The 18,216-nt window shown below is 37.3% G+C and overlaps 1 protein-coding gene across 4 annotated transcripts in view; it reads left to right on the forward strand.

The window, feature by feature from the left end:
* CNOT2 (CCR4-NOT transcription complex subunit 2) overlaps positions 1-18,216 on the forward strand; it is a 144,316-nt gene that overhangs the window by 111,364 nt on the left and 14,736 nt on the right. For all 4 annotated transcript variants that reach the window (XM_065399995.1, XM_065399980.1, XM_065399988.1 and 1 more), the window contains 8 exons: positions 2,226-2,292; positions 5,805-5,952; positions 6,855-7,037; positions 10,524-10,603; positions 12,143-12,268; positions 14,148-14,272; positions 17,192-17,312; positions 17,420-17,576. In XM_065399995.1, the coding sequence (XP_065256067.1) occupies positions 2,226-2,292; positions 5,805-5,952; positions 6,855-7,037; positions 10,524-10,603; positions 12,143-12,268; positions 14,148-14,272; positions 17,192-17,312; positions 17,420-17,576 (1,007 nt within the window). The remainder of the gene's footprint in view (positions 1-2,225; positions 2,293-5,804; positions 5,953-6,854; positions 7,038-10,523; positions 10,604-12,142; positions 12,269-14,147; positions 14,273-17,191; positions 17,313-17,419; positions 17,577-18,216) is intronic.

The raw sequence follows: 18,216 nt of genomic DNA on the forward strand, positions 1-18,216 counted from the left end.
GATATTCTATGATTCTATGAGGTAGGTAACTGTTTTTTCTGCTTTTCATTCCCTGAGGCATTAATCCATTTAGCTATGACCTGAGGATGTATTCATTAAATTGAGACCATGCAGACCATAAGGACCTATGAACAACTTTTCTCGGCTTCCTGTAGACATGTTTGATTAAATTTGCCATTGTGGGAAGAAATACAAACTCCTTATTTGCCTTTTAGGCCATATATACCAAATATCCTACTTCAATGTGTGTAATGTGCCCCCTCTAATTTTTTCACCTCAAGAAAAAGTGTGTTCAGATAACCTTGTCATTCAGATAGACACATCTTAAGGATGCTTTGGGGCTCGCTCTCTCTGTTTTGAGAACCACAAAATCTAGTCTTATCAACCCATCCATTTTCAATAACCAGAGTTCCATGAGGATTTTCCCAACTCTTATTAAGTTAACAGTTTCTTATAAAATAGAGCCCAAGTTCAGCAGCATACTTCAGCGTGTGCCAAAAATTGACGTAACGGGGACTGTTCACAAGTTTAAACTTAAGTGTGTGCTTACATACCTTGCTGAATCAGGGCCCTGATCTCCAGCTTAATGCCTCTAGGTTAAATTGACCTTTATTTCTAGAATTCAGGAAGGAATCCTTTTTAATATTATACATTATTTTCTTATTAAATCTTCTTTAACTTGTTTGCTAAACCAAGTTCAAGTGAAGTATGAAGCAAATCAGAAGCCATAATTATGAATAAATGAGTCATTCTAAGAAGCCAGTGTATGTTAAGTGCCAGGACTGAGCGGAATGTTTCAGTGTTGATCTGAAAGATGAAAAGATGGCAAAAAAATAAGACAATGGGAATGTCCGATAGAAACATTTGTCATTGTTAGACGTTCCTAATGGCATGGGAATCAATTATACCAGCATTACAGAGTAAACCAGAGACTAAACAAGAAGCACCTTCATAGCCTATAAGCGTTTCTATCTACATAAGTATACAGTACCACAATAAAAAAATACCAAAACTGTAGTATGCACTACCTTCTTGTGACACTTATCCAAGAAATACTACCTCTATTCAGTCTGAAACAGGCTTATGGAAACTATTAAGGGGAGGGGGAGGATAAGTGCTACTTGTAAGTGCTGTTTTTCTCCGACAGTGCTACCAGTAGTTTGATAGCTAATTACTTCATTGTTGTTATGTATTTTAGGTACCAGCTATTAATGTTCATATTTTCTCACCTACTCTTAACCAACAGATTTTCTGGAATCTCCCTTTCGGTTTAATTGTTCGACTCCTCTTCCCCATGAATATTTGTAAATGCTGTCTTGAGTCCATTTAATCTTTTGGGCTAGCTCTAATTCATACTATTTTTCTGTTGCCTCTTCTAGACATCGCTGTGACTTTTTGTTTGGATGCCTCACTCATAAACAAATTCCACTACAGGTTTTCCTTTTAACTTCACGTCTTTGTCTCATAAATTCACAATAGCTGGTTTTTGTTCCTTGTATTTTTCTTTTTCTGAAGAATTGTGATTTGTCATGCCTCACTTATGTCACATTCTTGGATTTTACAATTTTTATACACTGGTGGATTTTAATAGATATCTGATTTCCCCCCAGATTTGCTTTCTTAAAATGACTGCACTGTTCTGTGAACCCATCCCTTTCTGTACTGAATTCAGGTAGCTTATGGTCACTGGTTCCAAGCTTCCTTATGTTTTCCTATTCTAAATCAGTTCTTCGTTGTTAGTAAAGTGTAGGTGCAGAGTGGCTTTTCCTCTGGCTAGAGTCTTTTTACTTTGAGTCATTAAATTGTCCTCTGTATACCTTGAAAAAATCTCTCTAGTGATGTGTGTGTGGTTGTATTTATTGTTCCATAAGCAACTGAGTGGGATGTTTGAGACCATTGAAAGTAAAGTTTGATATTAACATCAGTATGTGATACACCTCTACCCTGATTATAACACTGTCCTCAGGAGCCAAAAAATCTTACTGCATTATAGGTGAAACTGTGTTATATCGAACTTGCTTTGATCCGCCGGCGGGCGCAGCCCCACCCCCCTGGAGCACTGCTTTACCGTGTTATATCAGAATTCGTGTTAAATCGGGTCACGTTATATCGGGGTAGAGGTGTATTACAAACTTTAGGTATCATTTTTTAGAGCAATGAAGTATCTATCTTTCTTTGTCCTTTTGGTAACAACTCGTTTGTTTTGTTTGGTTGTTTTAATATAGATGCTGGCATCACCATCAACATCAGGTCAGCTGTCTCAATTTGGGGCAAGTTTATACGGGCAACAAAGTAAGTACTCTGTTTATTACTGATATGCTTCTTTTATGATATATGCATGTTCATTTTTACATCTTGAGGGATAATATGCATATCGTTTTTTCTGTTAATTACATAGGAGAGGTTGCATGTCTTTTTATGTGTGTGACCTGTGCAAGATACATTTTAGATCTGGGTTAGTAGTTTTTTATGCATTTGCCATGATTTGATGCTCTACAGTTGCTAAATAAATATCACCTAAAATATTCTATAGTTAAACACGGTATGAAGAATATCTGTGGCTTAGCCATGACTTTTAAAAAGAAAACTAAAACAAGAGGCCAAAATAAACCTAGTTTTCTGAAGAATAGATACAGAATCAAGTGAACAGCTTGATTTGTAATGTGGTATTGTATACCCACAAAAGGCAAATTGATTCACTTCTAAGGCCTGGTCTACACTAACCCCCCACTTCGGACTAAGGTACGCAAATTCAGCTACGTGAATTCGAAGTACCTTAGTCCGAACTTACCGCGGGTCCAGATGCGGCAGGCAGGCTCCCCCGTCGATGCCGTGTACTCCTCTCGCCGAGCTGGAGTACCGGCGTCGACGGCGAGCACTTCCGGGATCGATTTATCGCGTCTAGACAAGACACGATAAATCGATCCCAGAAGATCGATTGCCTGCCACCGAACCAGGAAGTAAGTGTAGACGTACCCTAAAAGTTGGTCATTCGTAATTCTGTCTGTAATATGTGAGGTAGTAAAGCTGGGGAAAATATTCGAGGTTAATAGTTATTTTCCCACCCTCCATTTCTTCCTTTTTATCCTGCAGCTGTTAAAAGTTTAAATTAGCAGGTGCAGAAAGACTAGTTGTGTGCTCTACAGAAGGATTTTAAGTATTTTACCGCCTCCTGATTAGACTTGATTGGAATTTTCTAGCAAGTTACCATTGGCGGCAGACACTGTATGTAAAGTATCTTCTAGGGTATTTTAGCAAGTGACTTTTTTAGCTGGACAGAGCAAGAGTATTGTCTCCTAGAAGATGCAATCTTTCTGATACAGTATTTAATTTTCCTTTGAATAACATTCAGGCTCTTAATAGTGAGAGTGGTTGCCCCATAGACTGTTGACAAGTAACAGTGTTAGACCTACTGGTACATTCATTCCAATGATGAATTTTCTTTAAATCCATTTCTAGGAAATCTGAGAGGGAAGCTTTATGCTCATTTTTGGGGCCTTAATCTGGCATTGTTGAGCCTCTTTTAGTCTCCACTATCTTTATAGCTTGGGGCTGTAGCTATTTTTGTACCTTTTTATCCATTGCAATTGTATTCATTAGGCCCATTAAGTCACCCAGATGATCTAATACATTTTTCTTAACAACCTAATATTTCGATCAGTTCTGGCTGTGATGCCTAAAGTGCAATCTAGCTTAAGTGAAGTCATGCTTAAAGTAGAAACTAGAAGGTCATACTAGAACAGGCTTCTGTTTCTTCCCGAAGTCTGGAATGCCATGCTTGGGACTAGATGATGTTTAACCATTAAAATGTTGTTTGGAAGAATCAAAATTGATAATGCCAACATACCTAGAATTGGAGTAGTGGCATCTGCTTCATTATCCATCTATGTATGTGTCTCGTTCTGGAAAGGGGTGACCAGATCCAGATTATTGTAAATCTGAGTTAAAGAAACCCAATTTCCAGGCACAAAATTAGCTTTTTACTTTCTTCTCCAATGGTCAACCGAAGTCATTGCCTATTAGAAGTATTAACAAGGGAAAGTGAAAGAGAGAGAAAAATAGATTTCAGCTGTCCATCCACAAATTTACAATGAGACTTGAAGGATCAAACTCCATCTGTTTACATATATTCAGATATAAAAAAATATTCTATAGCTGGCAATTGCGGAGAGTTCGAATATTCACTGTGCGGGCCAGCTGAAATCTATTTTTCTCTCTTTCACTTTCCCCAGAGAATGCTTCCTATGTTTTGCACTGTGAGGTCAATTTCTAAATCAGTTCCTTAGAGATCTAATTCACCACCCTGCTGCCAAACCAATGGACCAGTTATAAGGAATATTTTTTTAGCTGCACTGTTATGTATGCTAGTTTTGTTTCCTGATATATATTACATGAAATTTCCTTTTTATTGTATCTGGACATAATCCTGAAATTTTTTTCAAATTTAAATAGAAAAATTGATTTGTGAATCAGAAGAAAGTCATACACAACATTTGAAAATGTCCTCAGAAAACAAAAGCATTTCTACACAGAGTATTTTTTTGTCCCAATTGTTTTAAATAATGTGAATTTCCATTTTTATTTGTCTTTCATGCTGAAATGCTTTCTTTATTTGCTGTATACACCCATAAATTTATGGTAAAGCATTTGTGTTGAACACAATAATATTGAACACGTAGTATGGCATTCACAATGATTTTTATTATATTAGTGGACAGTTAAAATCTCACTTTTCTCTTATTTCAGAACATTAGACTTAAGTTAATTACAGATACTGAATTTCTGTGGGCAAGAAGAAGCACTTTATACTTGACAGAGAACAATTCTAAAAAGCATACTATTGAAAACTAAATTATTAATATTTGTATTAAAGAAGTTTGTATTGTTTTGCATGAGCTGAAATAGTGTTTTCAACACAGGCCAAGTGTGTATCCGCTTATACTTTCTGAAAATGTATCTTCTAATTGAAATTTTACATGAATTTAAATGTACTGTATTTAGTATAAAATAATTCTAAATTGTGTAATTAGCCTATTCTAGAAATAGCATTTATCTTACATTGAGGGGGTGGTCCAATTACAACTATTACTCTTTGCCAAATACATATTTTTCTACTTAATTATTAAGTGTTTTTAAAAATGAGTCTGATTTTTCCTACTTTCATTTTAAAAATGCTCTTATGAAGTGCGTGTGGACTCAGCCAAATATGTATTGTTTTTAATGCTTACATAAAAAGCTGTTTGACTTAGCTTTTTAGAAGATAAACATGATGCCAACAGATGACAAAAAAAGAAAATTCTTAAAAACAAGATTGTGAGACACTTTAAAGAAGAACATTAAGTCTTGCTTATCGCTTATATAATTAAAGTTTTCAAAATACAAAATGAGAGTCAAGACGCTTTTTTATACTGTTCCTTCAGTTTTAAAGCTATATTTCAGTACTGAGTCTAACAAACCAGTCGGAACATAAAACCTGCAAATTACTGATACAAAAGTAAACCTATAACACTTACTGTAGAATGCAAATATCAATGGAAATGCAATTTTGGTAGTGCTTGTCAAATACAAAAAGCTTTCAAATAAAAAGCCTTTTTTCTGAAAATTACAAAAAGACAGCATATTTGAAATAACTGAGTTTAGATCATGTAAATAAGGACTTAATTTTTTCACTGCATTTTCTTGCAGCATTACACTAATATTTTTTTAGATTGTCAAATTAGATTAAGTTCCCTTCTACACTGGATGGATAACACTTTGTTCCTGATTGCTACATATTTCCACCCCTCTGAATTTTTTTTCAATAGGTGCACTAGGCCTTCCAATGAGGGGAATGAGCAACAATACCCCTCAGTTAAATCGCAGCTTATCACAAGGCACTCAGTTACCGAGCCACGTAACGCCAACAACAGGGGTACCAACAATGTCACTTCACACGCCTCCATCTCCGAGCAGGTATTTATTGGTAGCTGATATTTCTGCAATTGCTTTTTTTCTGCAGAGCAGTTTAAGCATATTTTACCTAAACTACTTTACATTATAGTTAATAAAAAAGAAAAATATTTCCTATTATGGATCACTGCCTGTGTTGAGGAAAATATTTGTAATACACTGTTTGTATGTGTAAGGATAGTGTTCACTTGCAAATTCTGTTGCGTGAACACAAGACATCATTTGACTGCTTTGGTAAATGTGTGGTTAAAATTATATGCATGTTATACAGCATTCAGAATATCAAGGGGGTAGCACAGAAGCACTAATATTAAAAGATTTTATATATCAATTGATTTAGCTATATGGTGTTTTCACACTTATAAGACTTTTATTTCACTTCAAATATTTTTTATAAGTATTCTACACTAGACCTGACCAAGGATTTGTCTAGTCTCATTGTATAAAGGAGCATATGACTTTTCTAAAGAAACCTAAAACTCTGTACCATTTACTGAAAAGTAATTGCTTAGATCAGTGGTTCTCAAACTAGGGCTGCCGCTGGTTCAGGGAAAGCCCCTGGCGGGTCGGGCCGGTTTGTTTACCTGCCGTGGGCCGAGGGATGTGCTGGCCGCCCTTCCTGCAGCCCCCATTGGCCTGGAGCGGTGAACCGTGGCCAGTGGGAGCCACGATCGGCCGAACCTGCAGACGCGGCAGGTAAATAAACCGGCCCGGCTCACCAGGGGCTTTCCCTGAACCAGCGGCGGCCCTAGTTTGAGAACCACTGGCTTAAATGATGTGCCATATTGAAATTATTCATAAATCTAGCTTGACAGCCTAAAAAATTGATTATTCGTTTCATTTCTATACTGAAGTTGAACAGTATTGTATAGGTTCAACTTTTTGGATGGTTTTATCTCTTTCAGGGGTATATTGCCTATGAATCCTAGGAATATGATGAACCACTCCCAGGTTGGTCAGGGCATTGGAATTCCCAGCAGGACAAACAGCATGAGCAGTTCAGGGTTAGGCAGCCCCAACAGAAGCTCGCCTAGCATAATATGTATGCCAAAGCAGCAACCCTCTCGACAACCTTTTACTGTGAACAGGTAAGACTGATTTGGTCAAGCTATATACATGCAGGTATGGGGATGTTCAGCAGCATTCCTGAAATAAAAATCTAGTTTTATCCATTATTTTAAAGTTTGAAGTGGTGAATTCTTACTGCCAGGAGACTGTGTATCTGCTTTGAAATGTACATAAGATTCTCTTGATTGAAGCCTTCAAACTAAATTTTGCCTGGCCACTGGTCATTCACTACTGTTCCTGCAAAAATACATATTTAAACAGTTGTTTTTAAAGTGCAAGTTGGGGTTTTCTTTGTGCACATTTTAACTTTAGTGCTGGTTATAAGTTACATTAAATGCACTTGGAAAAAATAAGGCAAGAATTAAAAATATAATAGTTGTTCTTTGAGAATTGCCTCTGTAGATTCACATGCTTTAGGAGTCTTGCGCCTCTGTGCTGCAAGCCACGCAACCATTTGGAAAGCAGTGACTTGCCCTCCTGTAGAGCTGAGCATTCCTTGCAAACAGCCTCTGTTCCTTTCCTTCCACTGTACGCATAGGTTTCAGAATCATCAATCACTTAACAGTAACACAACGTAAGATAAGATATGTTTGGTTTATATTGATTTTGAAGTTCTGTTTATATAGACAGTTTAAAAGAATCATAACTGTAGTTTGGTTATAACTGCTTTTCCACACCTTATGGTAGTATGTCCACCCAATGTCAGTGTTCCCAATCCCCACCTTTTCTTCATTTAAATCTCTCTGTACTGTTCGCAAACTAACTCATGTCAGTCATATGCCTTCTCCAACCCAACATTATGTAAAAAAAGAATGAGAGGGAGAGAAATTTTAAGATAATGTTTTTAATCTCTTAGTTTGTGCAATTCCTATCCACTTCAAGAAAAGAAGATCTTGCTGATCTCCTCAGCCAGCCACAGTAGGGATTTGGCAGCAGTAGTTCAAATCCCTGCCTTGTGGCATGAGAGGGGTCTTTTGGTCCTCTCACTCTATAGCAGAGGTGGGCAAATTACGGCCTGCGGGCCACGTCCGGCCCGGCCCCTGAGCTCCCAGCCAGGGAAGGTAGCCCCCGGCTCCTCCCCCGCAGCCTCAGCGTGGCGCACCGCCAGTGCTCTGGCCCATTGCTCCTCCCGGGCAGCACGGGCGGCGTGGCTCTGAGCAGCATGGTAAGGGGGCGGGGAGCGGGGGGGGTTAGATAAGGGACAGGGAGTCATGGGGGGCAGTCAGGGGACAGGGAGCAGGGGGCGGTTGGATGGGGTGGAGGTTCTGGGGGTGGGGCGGTCAGGGGACGGGGAACGGGGGGGTTGGCTAGGCGTGGGAGTCCTGGGGGGGCCTGTCAGAGGGTGGGGGTGTGGATAGGGGTCAGAGCAGTCAATGGACGGAGCGGTTGGATGGGGCGGAGGTTCTGGGGGGGCGGCAGTCAAGGGATGGGGAACAGGGAGCAGTTGGATGGGGCAGGGGTTGGCGGGCAGTCGGGACGGGGAACGGGGGGGTTGGATACGTGTGGGAGTCCTGGGGGGCCCGTCGGGGTGGGGGTGTGGATAGGGGGTGGGGCAGTCAGGGGACAGGGAGCAGGGGGGGGTTGGGTAGGGGGTGGGGTCCCGGGGGAGCGGTTAGGGGCGGGGGGTTCTGGGAGAGGGCGGTCAGGGGACAAGGAGCAGTGGGGGTTGGATGGGTCAGAGGTTCTGAGGGGGGCAATCAGGCGGCGGGAAGTGTGAGGGGGTGGATTGGGGGTGGGGGCCAGGCTGTTTGGGGACGCACAGCCTTCCCTACCCAGCCTTCTATACAGTTGCGCAACGCCGATGTGGCCCTCGGGCCAAAAACTTTGCCCACCCCTGCTCTATAGGCTACCTCAGCATGTTTGCTGTAATGAATATCAGCAAGTAAAGGGGCAAATAAATTAGTGTTGTTTATATAAAAAAAAAAAAAAAAGCCTCATTAACATTATTTGAGATGCCCCTTTTCTTAGTTTTCAGTAGTAATTCAGAGATGATGAAATCTCAGTATGCAGTAGCTTTTGAATTATTGTCTTAATCTTTTATGTACATACATGATATGCTTTCTTCTTGCGTCCCTCTCCCATTTAGGAAGGGATGATCACTAGTATCCAGGTTGCTATTTTTTATTGAAGCTATTTCCAGTGTGGGGTTATTCACTTGACTTTAAAAGCAAATATATACATACAAGTCTATAAATACACATGTTAAATTATACTACAAATGCCACTGTTAACCCTAAATTTACAGACATCAGTACTATTGTGGATAAACTTAAAAACTTCATGAAGATTTGATGAATTTTCTTGACGGTCACATAATTGATAATCACTTCCATAAAATATTCTCTAAACATTTTCCCCAATTTGAACAATGTGTTGGCTATTTCAAAATGTATAGAATATTTAACTTTCTCCTCATCAGCTACCTCCGTTTTCCTAAAGAGGAAGCACTATGTATTGATAGAAAGTTGGATAACCCACAGGTAAAAAACGACTGTGGGGCAATTTTTTCTCCTGCTGTCTGACCTCTTGTATCTCTCTGAAATCCCTAGTCTGAGGACTCTTTTAATTGCTGGATTTTATTTGTTGAGATGCGTTGTGTGAAAAGTACTATATATCAGCAGGCTATATTGCATGCCCTTACTAACTACATCAAGATTGACTGTCTTGTCAGTGCTCTCACCTGATTTAGAATTCCAGAAGATGCCAGAAATCTGTTTCTTCAAGTGGCTGATAGATAGAAGTCAAAGGGTTTGATGTATTCCAAATACACCACCTTGCTGAAGCCAAGCTGAGCAGGGTCATTCTGCACTTATTGTTCCCCTACTGAATCTCTTGAACTGTGTTGGGGGAACTGAAAGCAGTTTCTCTTGACCCTCCTAGGGTGATTATGGCTGCTAGTAGGCAAAGTAAGTTGTCTAGTTCCCTGATTGATGTGTGCCCACATATGGGAAACTCTAAACGCAAAAGGTTAAGGGGGATAGCCTTTTTTACTTTTTCTTTTTTTAGACCTTGGCCTAAATGCTTTTCTTAATAAAGCATGAGAGAAACTAGGAGTTAATCTCGGTTTGATCTGTCCATGCTATCTTGTCAAAATATCATCTTGACTTTATTGTATCCTATACCCTAGCAAAGTCAAGATGGTGTCTACTGTATTCTATTTATCTATAGATATATCAACTTTGTCATGATTCACTTATGAACTTATTTTAATGCCTATGGCTCTGTTATCCTTAAGTCTTAGCATTTTTCTTAATATTCTATTGTTAGAAATTTATAATAAAATTGTCTTGATTAATTGCCCCATTGTTTATACAAATTTGACAAGTGCAAAGTATAAAACGGTGAAAACTGAATTTGAAAGATGAACGCAGGTTTCTTAGCCTGTAATAACTCAAGTGAGATGTTAATGAAGTCTCTTCGTTTTCCTTTCTTGTCCTGTCTTCTCTCACTCAGTTGAAGTTAGAAAGTGTTTATTTTTGTATCTGAATTTTTGTTTTTGTGCACAGTATGTCTGGATTTGGAATGAACAGGAATCAGGCATTTGGAATGAATAACTCCTTATCAAGTAACATTTTTAATGGAACAGGTGAGTTTTCTTTAAATAGGTAGAGTATGAAGTACAATAGGAGGTATATATGTTAGCTGGTTAAAACCCCAAATTGTTAAAGATATTTGTATCTCTAATTGTGAATTTTTGTAATTATGCTTAATGACTTTGTACAGAATTGTTCCCATTACTTAAGAATATGCACATAAATTGGAACACTGACATTAATATATGACAAATGTGTAATTCAGTTTTTAAGATCATATGTAAAATACAAAATACATTTAGGTAGTAGCAAATGGCATAAAAATAACACTTCTGAAATTATACTAGAAATTAATATTTATATTACTTTTAAAGACAAAGTAGAAAAACTTAAATTACACTGAAAATAGTTTGTTTTGCATGGATTTTTTTTTATATACAAACATACATTCATAATAGCCAGTTTCAATGTCAAAAATAATTTAAAGATCCAGGGACAACAAAGGGATGATCCTGTTAAATGTTTATTAATCTGGGGGGGGGGGGGGGGGAAGTATCTGTTTAGTATGAAAATATTATGGTGAACAACTTCTTTAAAAACTATTTTTAGAAATCTTCCCTTATTTCCAACTCCTCATATGCAGATATAAAAAATGATCCTTTTAAATCAGTAGTCCAGGTTGTGACAGTTTCTAGGAATTCCAGACTTCATTTGTATTAAGAAAACTATATATAATATCATCCAGAAAAATGCTTTACTTTAGGTATGTATGGCTATACTAAGCTTTCTGTATATAACTACAAGGTTATAATTACATCTTTAAAATACTGATGATGTCATAAAGTAAAAGGGTAATGCCCAAGTGGTTTGTGTAGTCACTAGAACCCTGTGATGGCATTATAAACCTGTAATTCAAAATTTGTATATACTCTGATACCAGTTGCAAATCGGAATTCATGCCTTTCCCTGGGTTTTACTACGTGTCTTCTGAAATTGCTTCATTATTCTGCCTTGTCCTGCGTTAGTAGCGATTAAAGGGCTCCTACAGCGCTGCCACTGATACTACTACTTCCCCTCTCCAAGCCCTCCTCTTGCTAGCTCCCTATTGTCAGTGAAGCCTTTCTTTCCCACTATGGAACCACTGATAACTTCAGTCCTGTAATTTACAGGTACAGTGTCACATTCATGACTCTTGGCATATATTATTGAGTTGCTGTTTTAAAAATAAAAAATACTCTATAGCCTAGCCTTGTCATCTAGGCTTTTCTTTTCTTTTTTTAAATTTATACAGAATACTGATAGAAGCTTGAAGAGAAAATGAAGTGTTCTCCTACCTTTTAGTGGTGGGATTTTATTTCTTCAGCATATCATCTGTTGCTAGCACTATAAACCATGGAAATCACATCTTGGTGACAGGAGGTGGTGTTTGTTGAACATTTTAACAAAATCAGTTTGTTTGAATGTACATGTTCGTGAAGAGAAAATATTTTTGATCCTTTTATTGTTTGATGAAGAAAAACTTGATTTCATGTATTGCAGTCCCTGTGTAAAAAATTCAAGGTGGTTAAAAAACAGAGTGCTTTTTATTTTAGATGGAAGTGAAAATGTGACAGGACTGGACCTTTCAGATTTTCCAGCACTAGCAGACAGAAATAGAAGAGAAGGAAGTGGCAACCCAACTCCATTAATAAACCCATTAGCTGGAAGGGCTCCCTATGGTAAGAATGTGCTTCTGAAAACTTTGTTGAATAAAATAAATGTTTACTTGCCTGATTCGCGTATGGCTGTTTGTAATACATTGTTATGAGACAGTGGGTAACATTTTCAAAAGTGCCTAGATCCCATTGACCATCAGTAAGACTTAGGCTCCTAAGTCATATTTTCAAAAGTGACTGAGACACTTACAATCTGGTCATCTTGATGCTTTCGAAAACATTACCCAACATCTCTGCAGTTGAAAGTTGACTTCAAACCTGTTGCAAGTCATTATAACTCAGCTGTTTAAATTCACCTTTGATTGAAAACTGGCCATTTTTTTTTTCAGTCTGGATATGCATATTTTTAAATAGCTTCATTTTTTTGTTTCCTATCAAATTGATTGCCTGTCTTTTAGATGCCTGTTGGTCAAATTGTCGCAGCGTACCTTGTAAATAGTTTATTTTAGAAATAAAATGTAACATTAAAAAGTCAGCATTTGCTAAGAGGTGTGACATCATATCAGAGATGCTACAGTTTCCTCCTATACTGTGCTACCTATTGATTTTTTAATAGTGATCACAGTACTTGATGCTTATTGATATATTTTTTTAAAGTACTAAATAGACAGATATCTTATGCAATAGAACTACTTGTAGAATAGTTAAAAATTATCTTTGCTCATGTGATTTGTAGTATAAGTCATCAGGGTAGCTTAGCCTCAAAGTACAACTTTTTCTTGTTCCTTAATATATGTTTGTCCTGCATATCACTTCTGCATATCACTTGCTGTTATATAAATTATCATTGGGTACTACAGGAAAGAGGGTATTAAGTTCTTTTTAGCTCATTCTCCAAATTTCTGACAGAAAAAGCTCTGTTACCTTTAGAATATCAATCAACATTTTGCTAAAAGATCATATTTGCGTCTATAAATGCCAGAATCCATTTATTCAGAAGAAAGAAGAAACAGGATTCAGTAAACCAATTTCCTAAATTGAAAAAAAGGGAGCTTTGATCTCTTCTTGACCTCAGAACACTGGAAAATGTCTGTCAACTATCGATACACTTTAGCTCATCTACACCTATCCAGAACCTCTGGAAAATGAGCTCTAGGTTTCCTTCTATCTGCACTTACCCTGCATCAGAGGTCTGAGGAGTAATTTGCAGCCAGATTACTATATTATTTCTGTATGTCTGAGCAAGAGGTTGTTGACCTCTGGAGTCTTTTTTTTTTTTTTTTTTTTTTTTAATTGGTACAATAAATAATGCTTCTCTTCAGTCCCTGGATCCGATCTTCCAGTATGAATGACCTACTTTTCTGAAATTAGGGTCAGAGCATTGAGGCCAGCTGATATCTGTAGACTTGCATTTTTCCTACTGTTTAAGTCACTGGCAAGTATAACATAGTGATGTTCTATTGCAAATTACCTGCATGTCTACTTAAAATATATAAGCCTAACCAAATTTCAGAAAACATTTTCAGAATTTAAAGAAAAACCGATTTCAATAAAAAAAAATCGATATCCTTTTTATCAAATTGCTTTAATATCTTTTTAAAAACTCCTGTCAAGGTTCTTCTGCTTATTCAGATGTTGTGTAAGATGTTCAGTGTTAATAATAGTAAAACTATTGGGCATAATTAATTCTTAGTGTAACTTCAATAAAAACAGTTCAGTTGTGCTAGTTATGAATTTGGTGCCAAAGTTTTCTACATCTAATTTAAATAAGAGAACTGAGTCAGTGACGTACAGTTCCAGTAAACCAACACACTTTCATTTTTTTCATATTTCCTGTTCTTTTAAAGTCTGTTGCACTGTACCAATCACTCATAAAAGCAGCAGCAGAAAAATGTTTTCATAATAGTTATTAATATTGTACTTGCTCTCATTTGGATCATAGTCGGAATGGTAACAAAACCAGCAAGTGAGCAATCCCAGGACTTCTCAATACACAATGAAGATTTTCCAGCATTACCAGGCTCCAGTTACAAAGATCCAACATCAAGTAATGATGACAGTAAATCTGTAAGTGAATGTTAAAACTTTATTTTTTCCCTCCAGTGATCATGTTTTGTTTTTCAACAACTTAGTTTAAAATTGGCAGTAGAGCAATTTGAATACACTTGTACTTCAAGGTGACAAATTTTAAGAGGTCTTCTATAAACTACTCAGTAACTGAAATATCACTATATGTACTATGCAGATTGGCTCTCCTGGGGAATCAGTTGTCTTCTGACCATGAAAATGACCTTGATAACAGATTATTTTGGTGGGGGGGGAAATCAAATAACTTTCTTAGTTTCAAAAAAGTCCTGTGTACTTTTATGTACACTTTTGGAGATAGAAAACCCGAGTTTAATTGTTTCTTTCAGGTACACCTCACAAAGTTTGCTTCTAGAATCAAGATATAATTGTTCTAAAATTCCCAGTGCTGAGTTTTAACATAGGGAGATACTTCCAGTTCAGATCCCTCTTCTTAGCTAGATTCACATGTTACTTTCTCCAATAATAATAATAATACTTTCCACAGTACAGCACCTTCCACTGAGGTTCTCAAAATTCTTTACAAACTTAATGAGTTAAGTCTCGCAATGTCCATGAGAGCTAGGTAAATATTGTTATTCCCCATTTTTTTATATAGATAGGGAAATAATGGCACAGAGATAAAGTGATCTTAACCAAATATCACACAGGAAATCTGTGTCATAGTGAGGAATTAAGATTTCTAACTCCTAATACCTTGTCTTAACCACAAGACTATTCTGCATCCTTTTAGTTATTACATATTTACATGTATAACTTTATTGACTCTGAAAGTTGGTAATATTGGTATCTATCAGCAATGTGAATATTAATAGTCTAATTGCATGGTTTGGGGTTGTTTGTCCTAAGATATCCATATTCCAGTGTAGTTTGATTATAGCAAGGTTTAGCAAATATTGGTGGGTTTTTGTGATTCTAGTTTGTCACTCATATTGTTACATATACAGTATTTACTGGATATTTAAATAAGAATAAACTTGTAAAAAAGATTTTCCTCTTCAGTTAATGTGGCAAGCCATGAGTGGCAGAGGTATTAAAGTAGGAACTGTTTAATTCAACTCAAGTTCTTTGATCATAGATTTCATTAATAAACTATAGGTAGTATGTAGTGTTCCATGGAAATCCATAAAAATTAAATTCAGGGGATTTACAAGTAAAACGGAGAGTGTAATTATCTCCCCAGTTAAAACCACAGTCCTGGTGCAGGTGAGATCATGGAGCTGATTTGATAATACAAATCAGACTAGCAAAGTGGCTAATGTAAAAAAATCCTAGATTCTATACTTTAATGGGCATTTCAGAGTGGTTGATCTCAACTATGTACAACCGGTTTTGGGTTAATGATTAACTTTTTGAACTTGGATGATTCATAGAATTTCCCACCCATTAATCTCTGCAAAGAAACTGCCAAAAGGGGAAATATCCTAGATCTGTACTAGCACCCATATACCCTTTGGAATTTTTCAGTGAAGTATCATGAATCACCGTAACCATGGGAGATTCAGCCATTAAGATTGCCAAAATTTGCATTTATCCACATTACACACTTGGTTTTTTGAAGTAGTATAAAGCCTTTGCAGCATCCAAGAAGCTGTTGAAAGATATGGGAGTGAAGCCACTTCGTTGCATGCAGTCCTGCTATCTGTGGAGGTCAAATTCTTCATTTTTCATTCCCTGGAGAAAGCTGTTAAGGTTTGCCACTGCTGAAAAACAGGAGGTAGAAGCAGACTCCGAGAGGGATTGGATAAAAATTGAACTGATACTATGTGATTCTATAAAAAGTTGTCTTGTCAAAAAGTCACAGTACTATGCAGGCAGTATGTCCTGATAAATTGATGTTCTGTCATTTGAAACAGCAGTACGTCAGTGCACACTAGAAAACTTTTTTAGTGTGCAGCAGCAAGATCCATATGGGCAGTCAGGATGCAGCATGCTGAAGCACTGTAGATTTACACCTGAACTTGCTGCGCACCAAACGGCCTTTTAGACGTGTCTAATTTCTTTTATTGTCCCTTCCTGTGATGTCTTCTCTAGACATTGAGCTCTTCAGAGTAGTATCCTGTCAGTGTGGCGCCATGCATTCTATGGTATTGTAGAAATAGTAAATAGAAATGATGACAGAAAAACAATTTGCAGTAGAGAGCAAACATTTTATACAGTTTTCTTGTCAAATATAGTGTTATACCTCTTTCCTAACTGGTGAGTGCCAACTGTAGTTTGCTTGCTTCTGTAATTGGTCCCGTTATTATATCCAGTGTCAGCCACTGCCCCTCAGAGGGGCTCTTTATGTGGAGACGAGACTGTTGGCTGGCATGTGAAGCGAAGGGCCCACGAGCACCTCCTGTGCTATGCACTCATTTAGAAATGCAGCAGTTTACTCTTCCCGTTAATATTCTGCTCCAAGTGTGTACAAAATATTTAAATATCCTGACCTTTTAAATTTGAGATTATAGATTTGGGAGTAGTTCTTATTTTAGGGATTGTAAAAATGACGAAGGCATTAATCATACCTACAGATTGGTAACAGAACACGAGGACTTCAACTGACAAACACAGCTGTGGTTTACATTTTGCTCATAAGTAAGCCCTGAAAAGTGTGGAAAACTACGTCTTTGTTTTTAATTCCTTTATGTTCAAATACCAGGGTTTTTTTTGTTTTTTGTTTTTTTGTTTTTTTTGTTTTTTTTCAAAACTTAAAACTGAATTACCTTGTAGTGTGGCAGGGCACTTAATTTCTTTTGGGATATGAATAACTGAACAGACTTCAGCCTCACAGTACATGTATGGTCCTGTCGATTGCTTTTGAAGAGCGCTTGATTCAGAAGGGCTGCTTAACCAAGTTTTCCATGTTGGTTTGTTTTCTATCATGCTAACTTGCACAAATTACTTGTTTCTTAATAGAATTTGAGTACATCAGGCAAAACATCTTCTAGTGCAGACGGACCCAAATTCCCTGGAGATAAAAGTTCAACAACGCAAAACAACAACCAGCAGAAAAAGGGGATCCAGGTGCTACCTGATGGTATGCTTGAGTCTTTTTTTGATAAATCACTTGAAAATACTTTCAGATGATCTTGTTGATTCCTCCACTTTTTGAAAGGAGAAAATTAATTGGTTGTTCTTGCCCAGGTCGGGTTACCAACATTCCTCAAGGGATGGTGACGGACCAGTTTGGAATGATTGGCTTGTTAACATTCATCAGGGCAGCAGAGACGGACCCAGGAATGGTACATCTTGCATTAGGAAGTGACTTAACAACACTAGGTCTCAATCTCAACTCTCCTGAGTAAGTTCTGTTTTCAATACTGTCATCAGTTTTGTTTTTATTATGCTGCTGTTCATAATATTGGGTTCATTTAGTTCACATGAATATAAAAAAAACTGCAGATACTTTGACAAATTAAATTTGAAAATGCAATGACAGTAAAGTAAAGCTTTCATTAATAAGAGAACTGTGCTTCAAGGCATATTGAGATCTTGTTTTGCAATCTTTCAGTAAGCTAGGAGGCTCTCTTTACTCCCTTAACTTGTTAAGGATTTTTTCAGGAAAGCTTTAGTGTGTTGTTAATAAATTTCATGCATAAATTATTTTTTAAATAAAAATTTTCCTTGAGGATATTTACATTTAACAATCAGGCAGCATTTTTATTGTAAGTTAAACTTACACTGATGTAATAACAAACTGTACACCTTCATAGTTGCATTGTATAGTTGTATTGTTATCTTCAAGAGCAGTATACCTTTTGAAGTTAACTTCTAGTCCGTTAGCTATTTTATATTCTCCATGTGCATAATTGTGAGCCCTCCACCATGATATCACAGGGCAGTAAGGGATTTTAAAGAATCTCTCATACCTCTGTATGGACTACCCACATCACCAGAGCCTGTGTTGGGAGGCAAGAGGGGAACAGCTGCTGGCATGCTGC

This window comes from Emys orbicularis, chromosome 1 (genome assembly GCF_028017835.1).
Source record: "Emys orbicularis isolate rEmyOrb1 chromosome 1, rEmyOrb1.hap1, whole genome shotgun sequence".
Classification (NCBI taxonomy): domain Eukaryota; kingdom Metazoa; phylum Chordata; order Testudines; family Emydidae; genus Emys; species Emys orbicularis.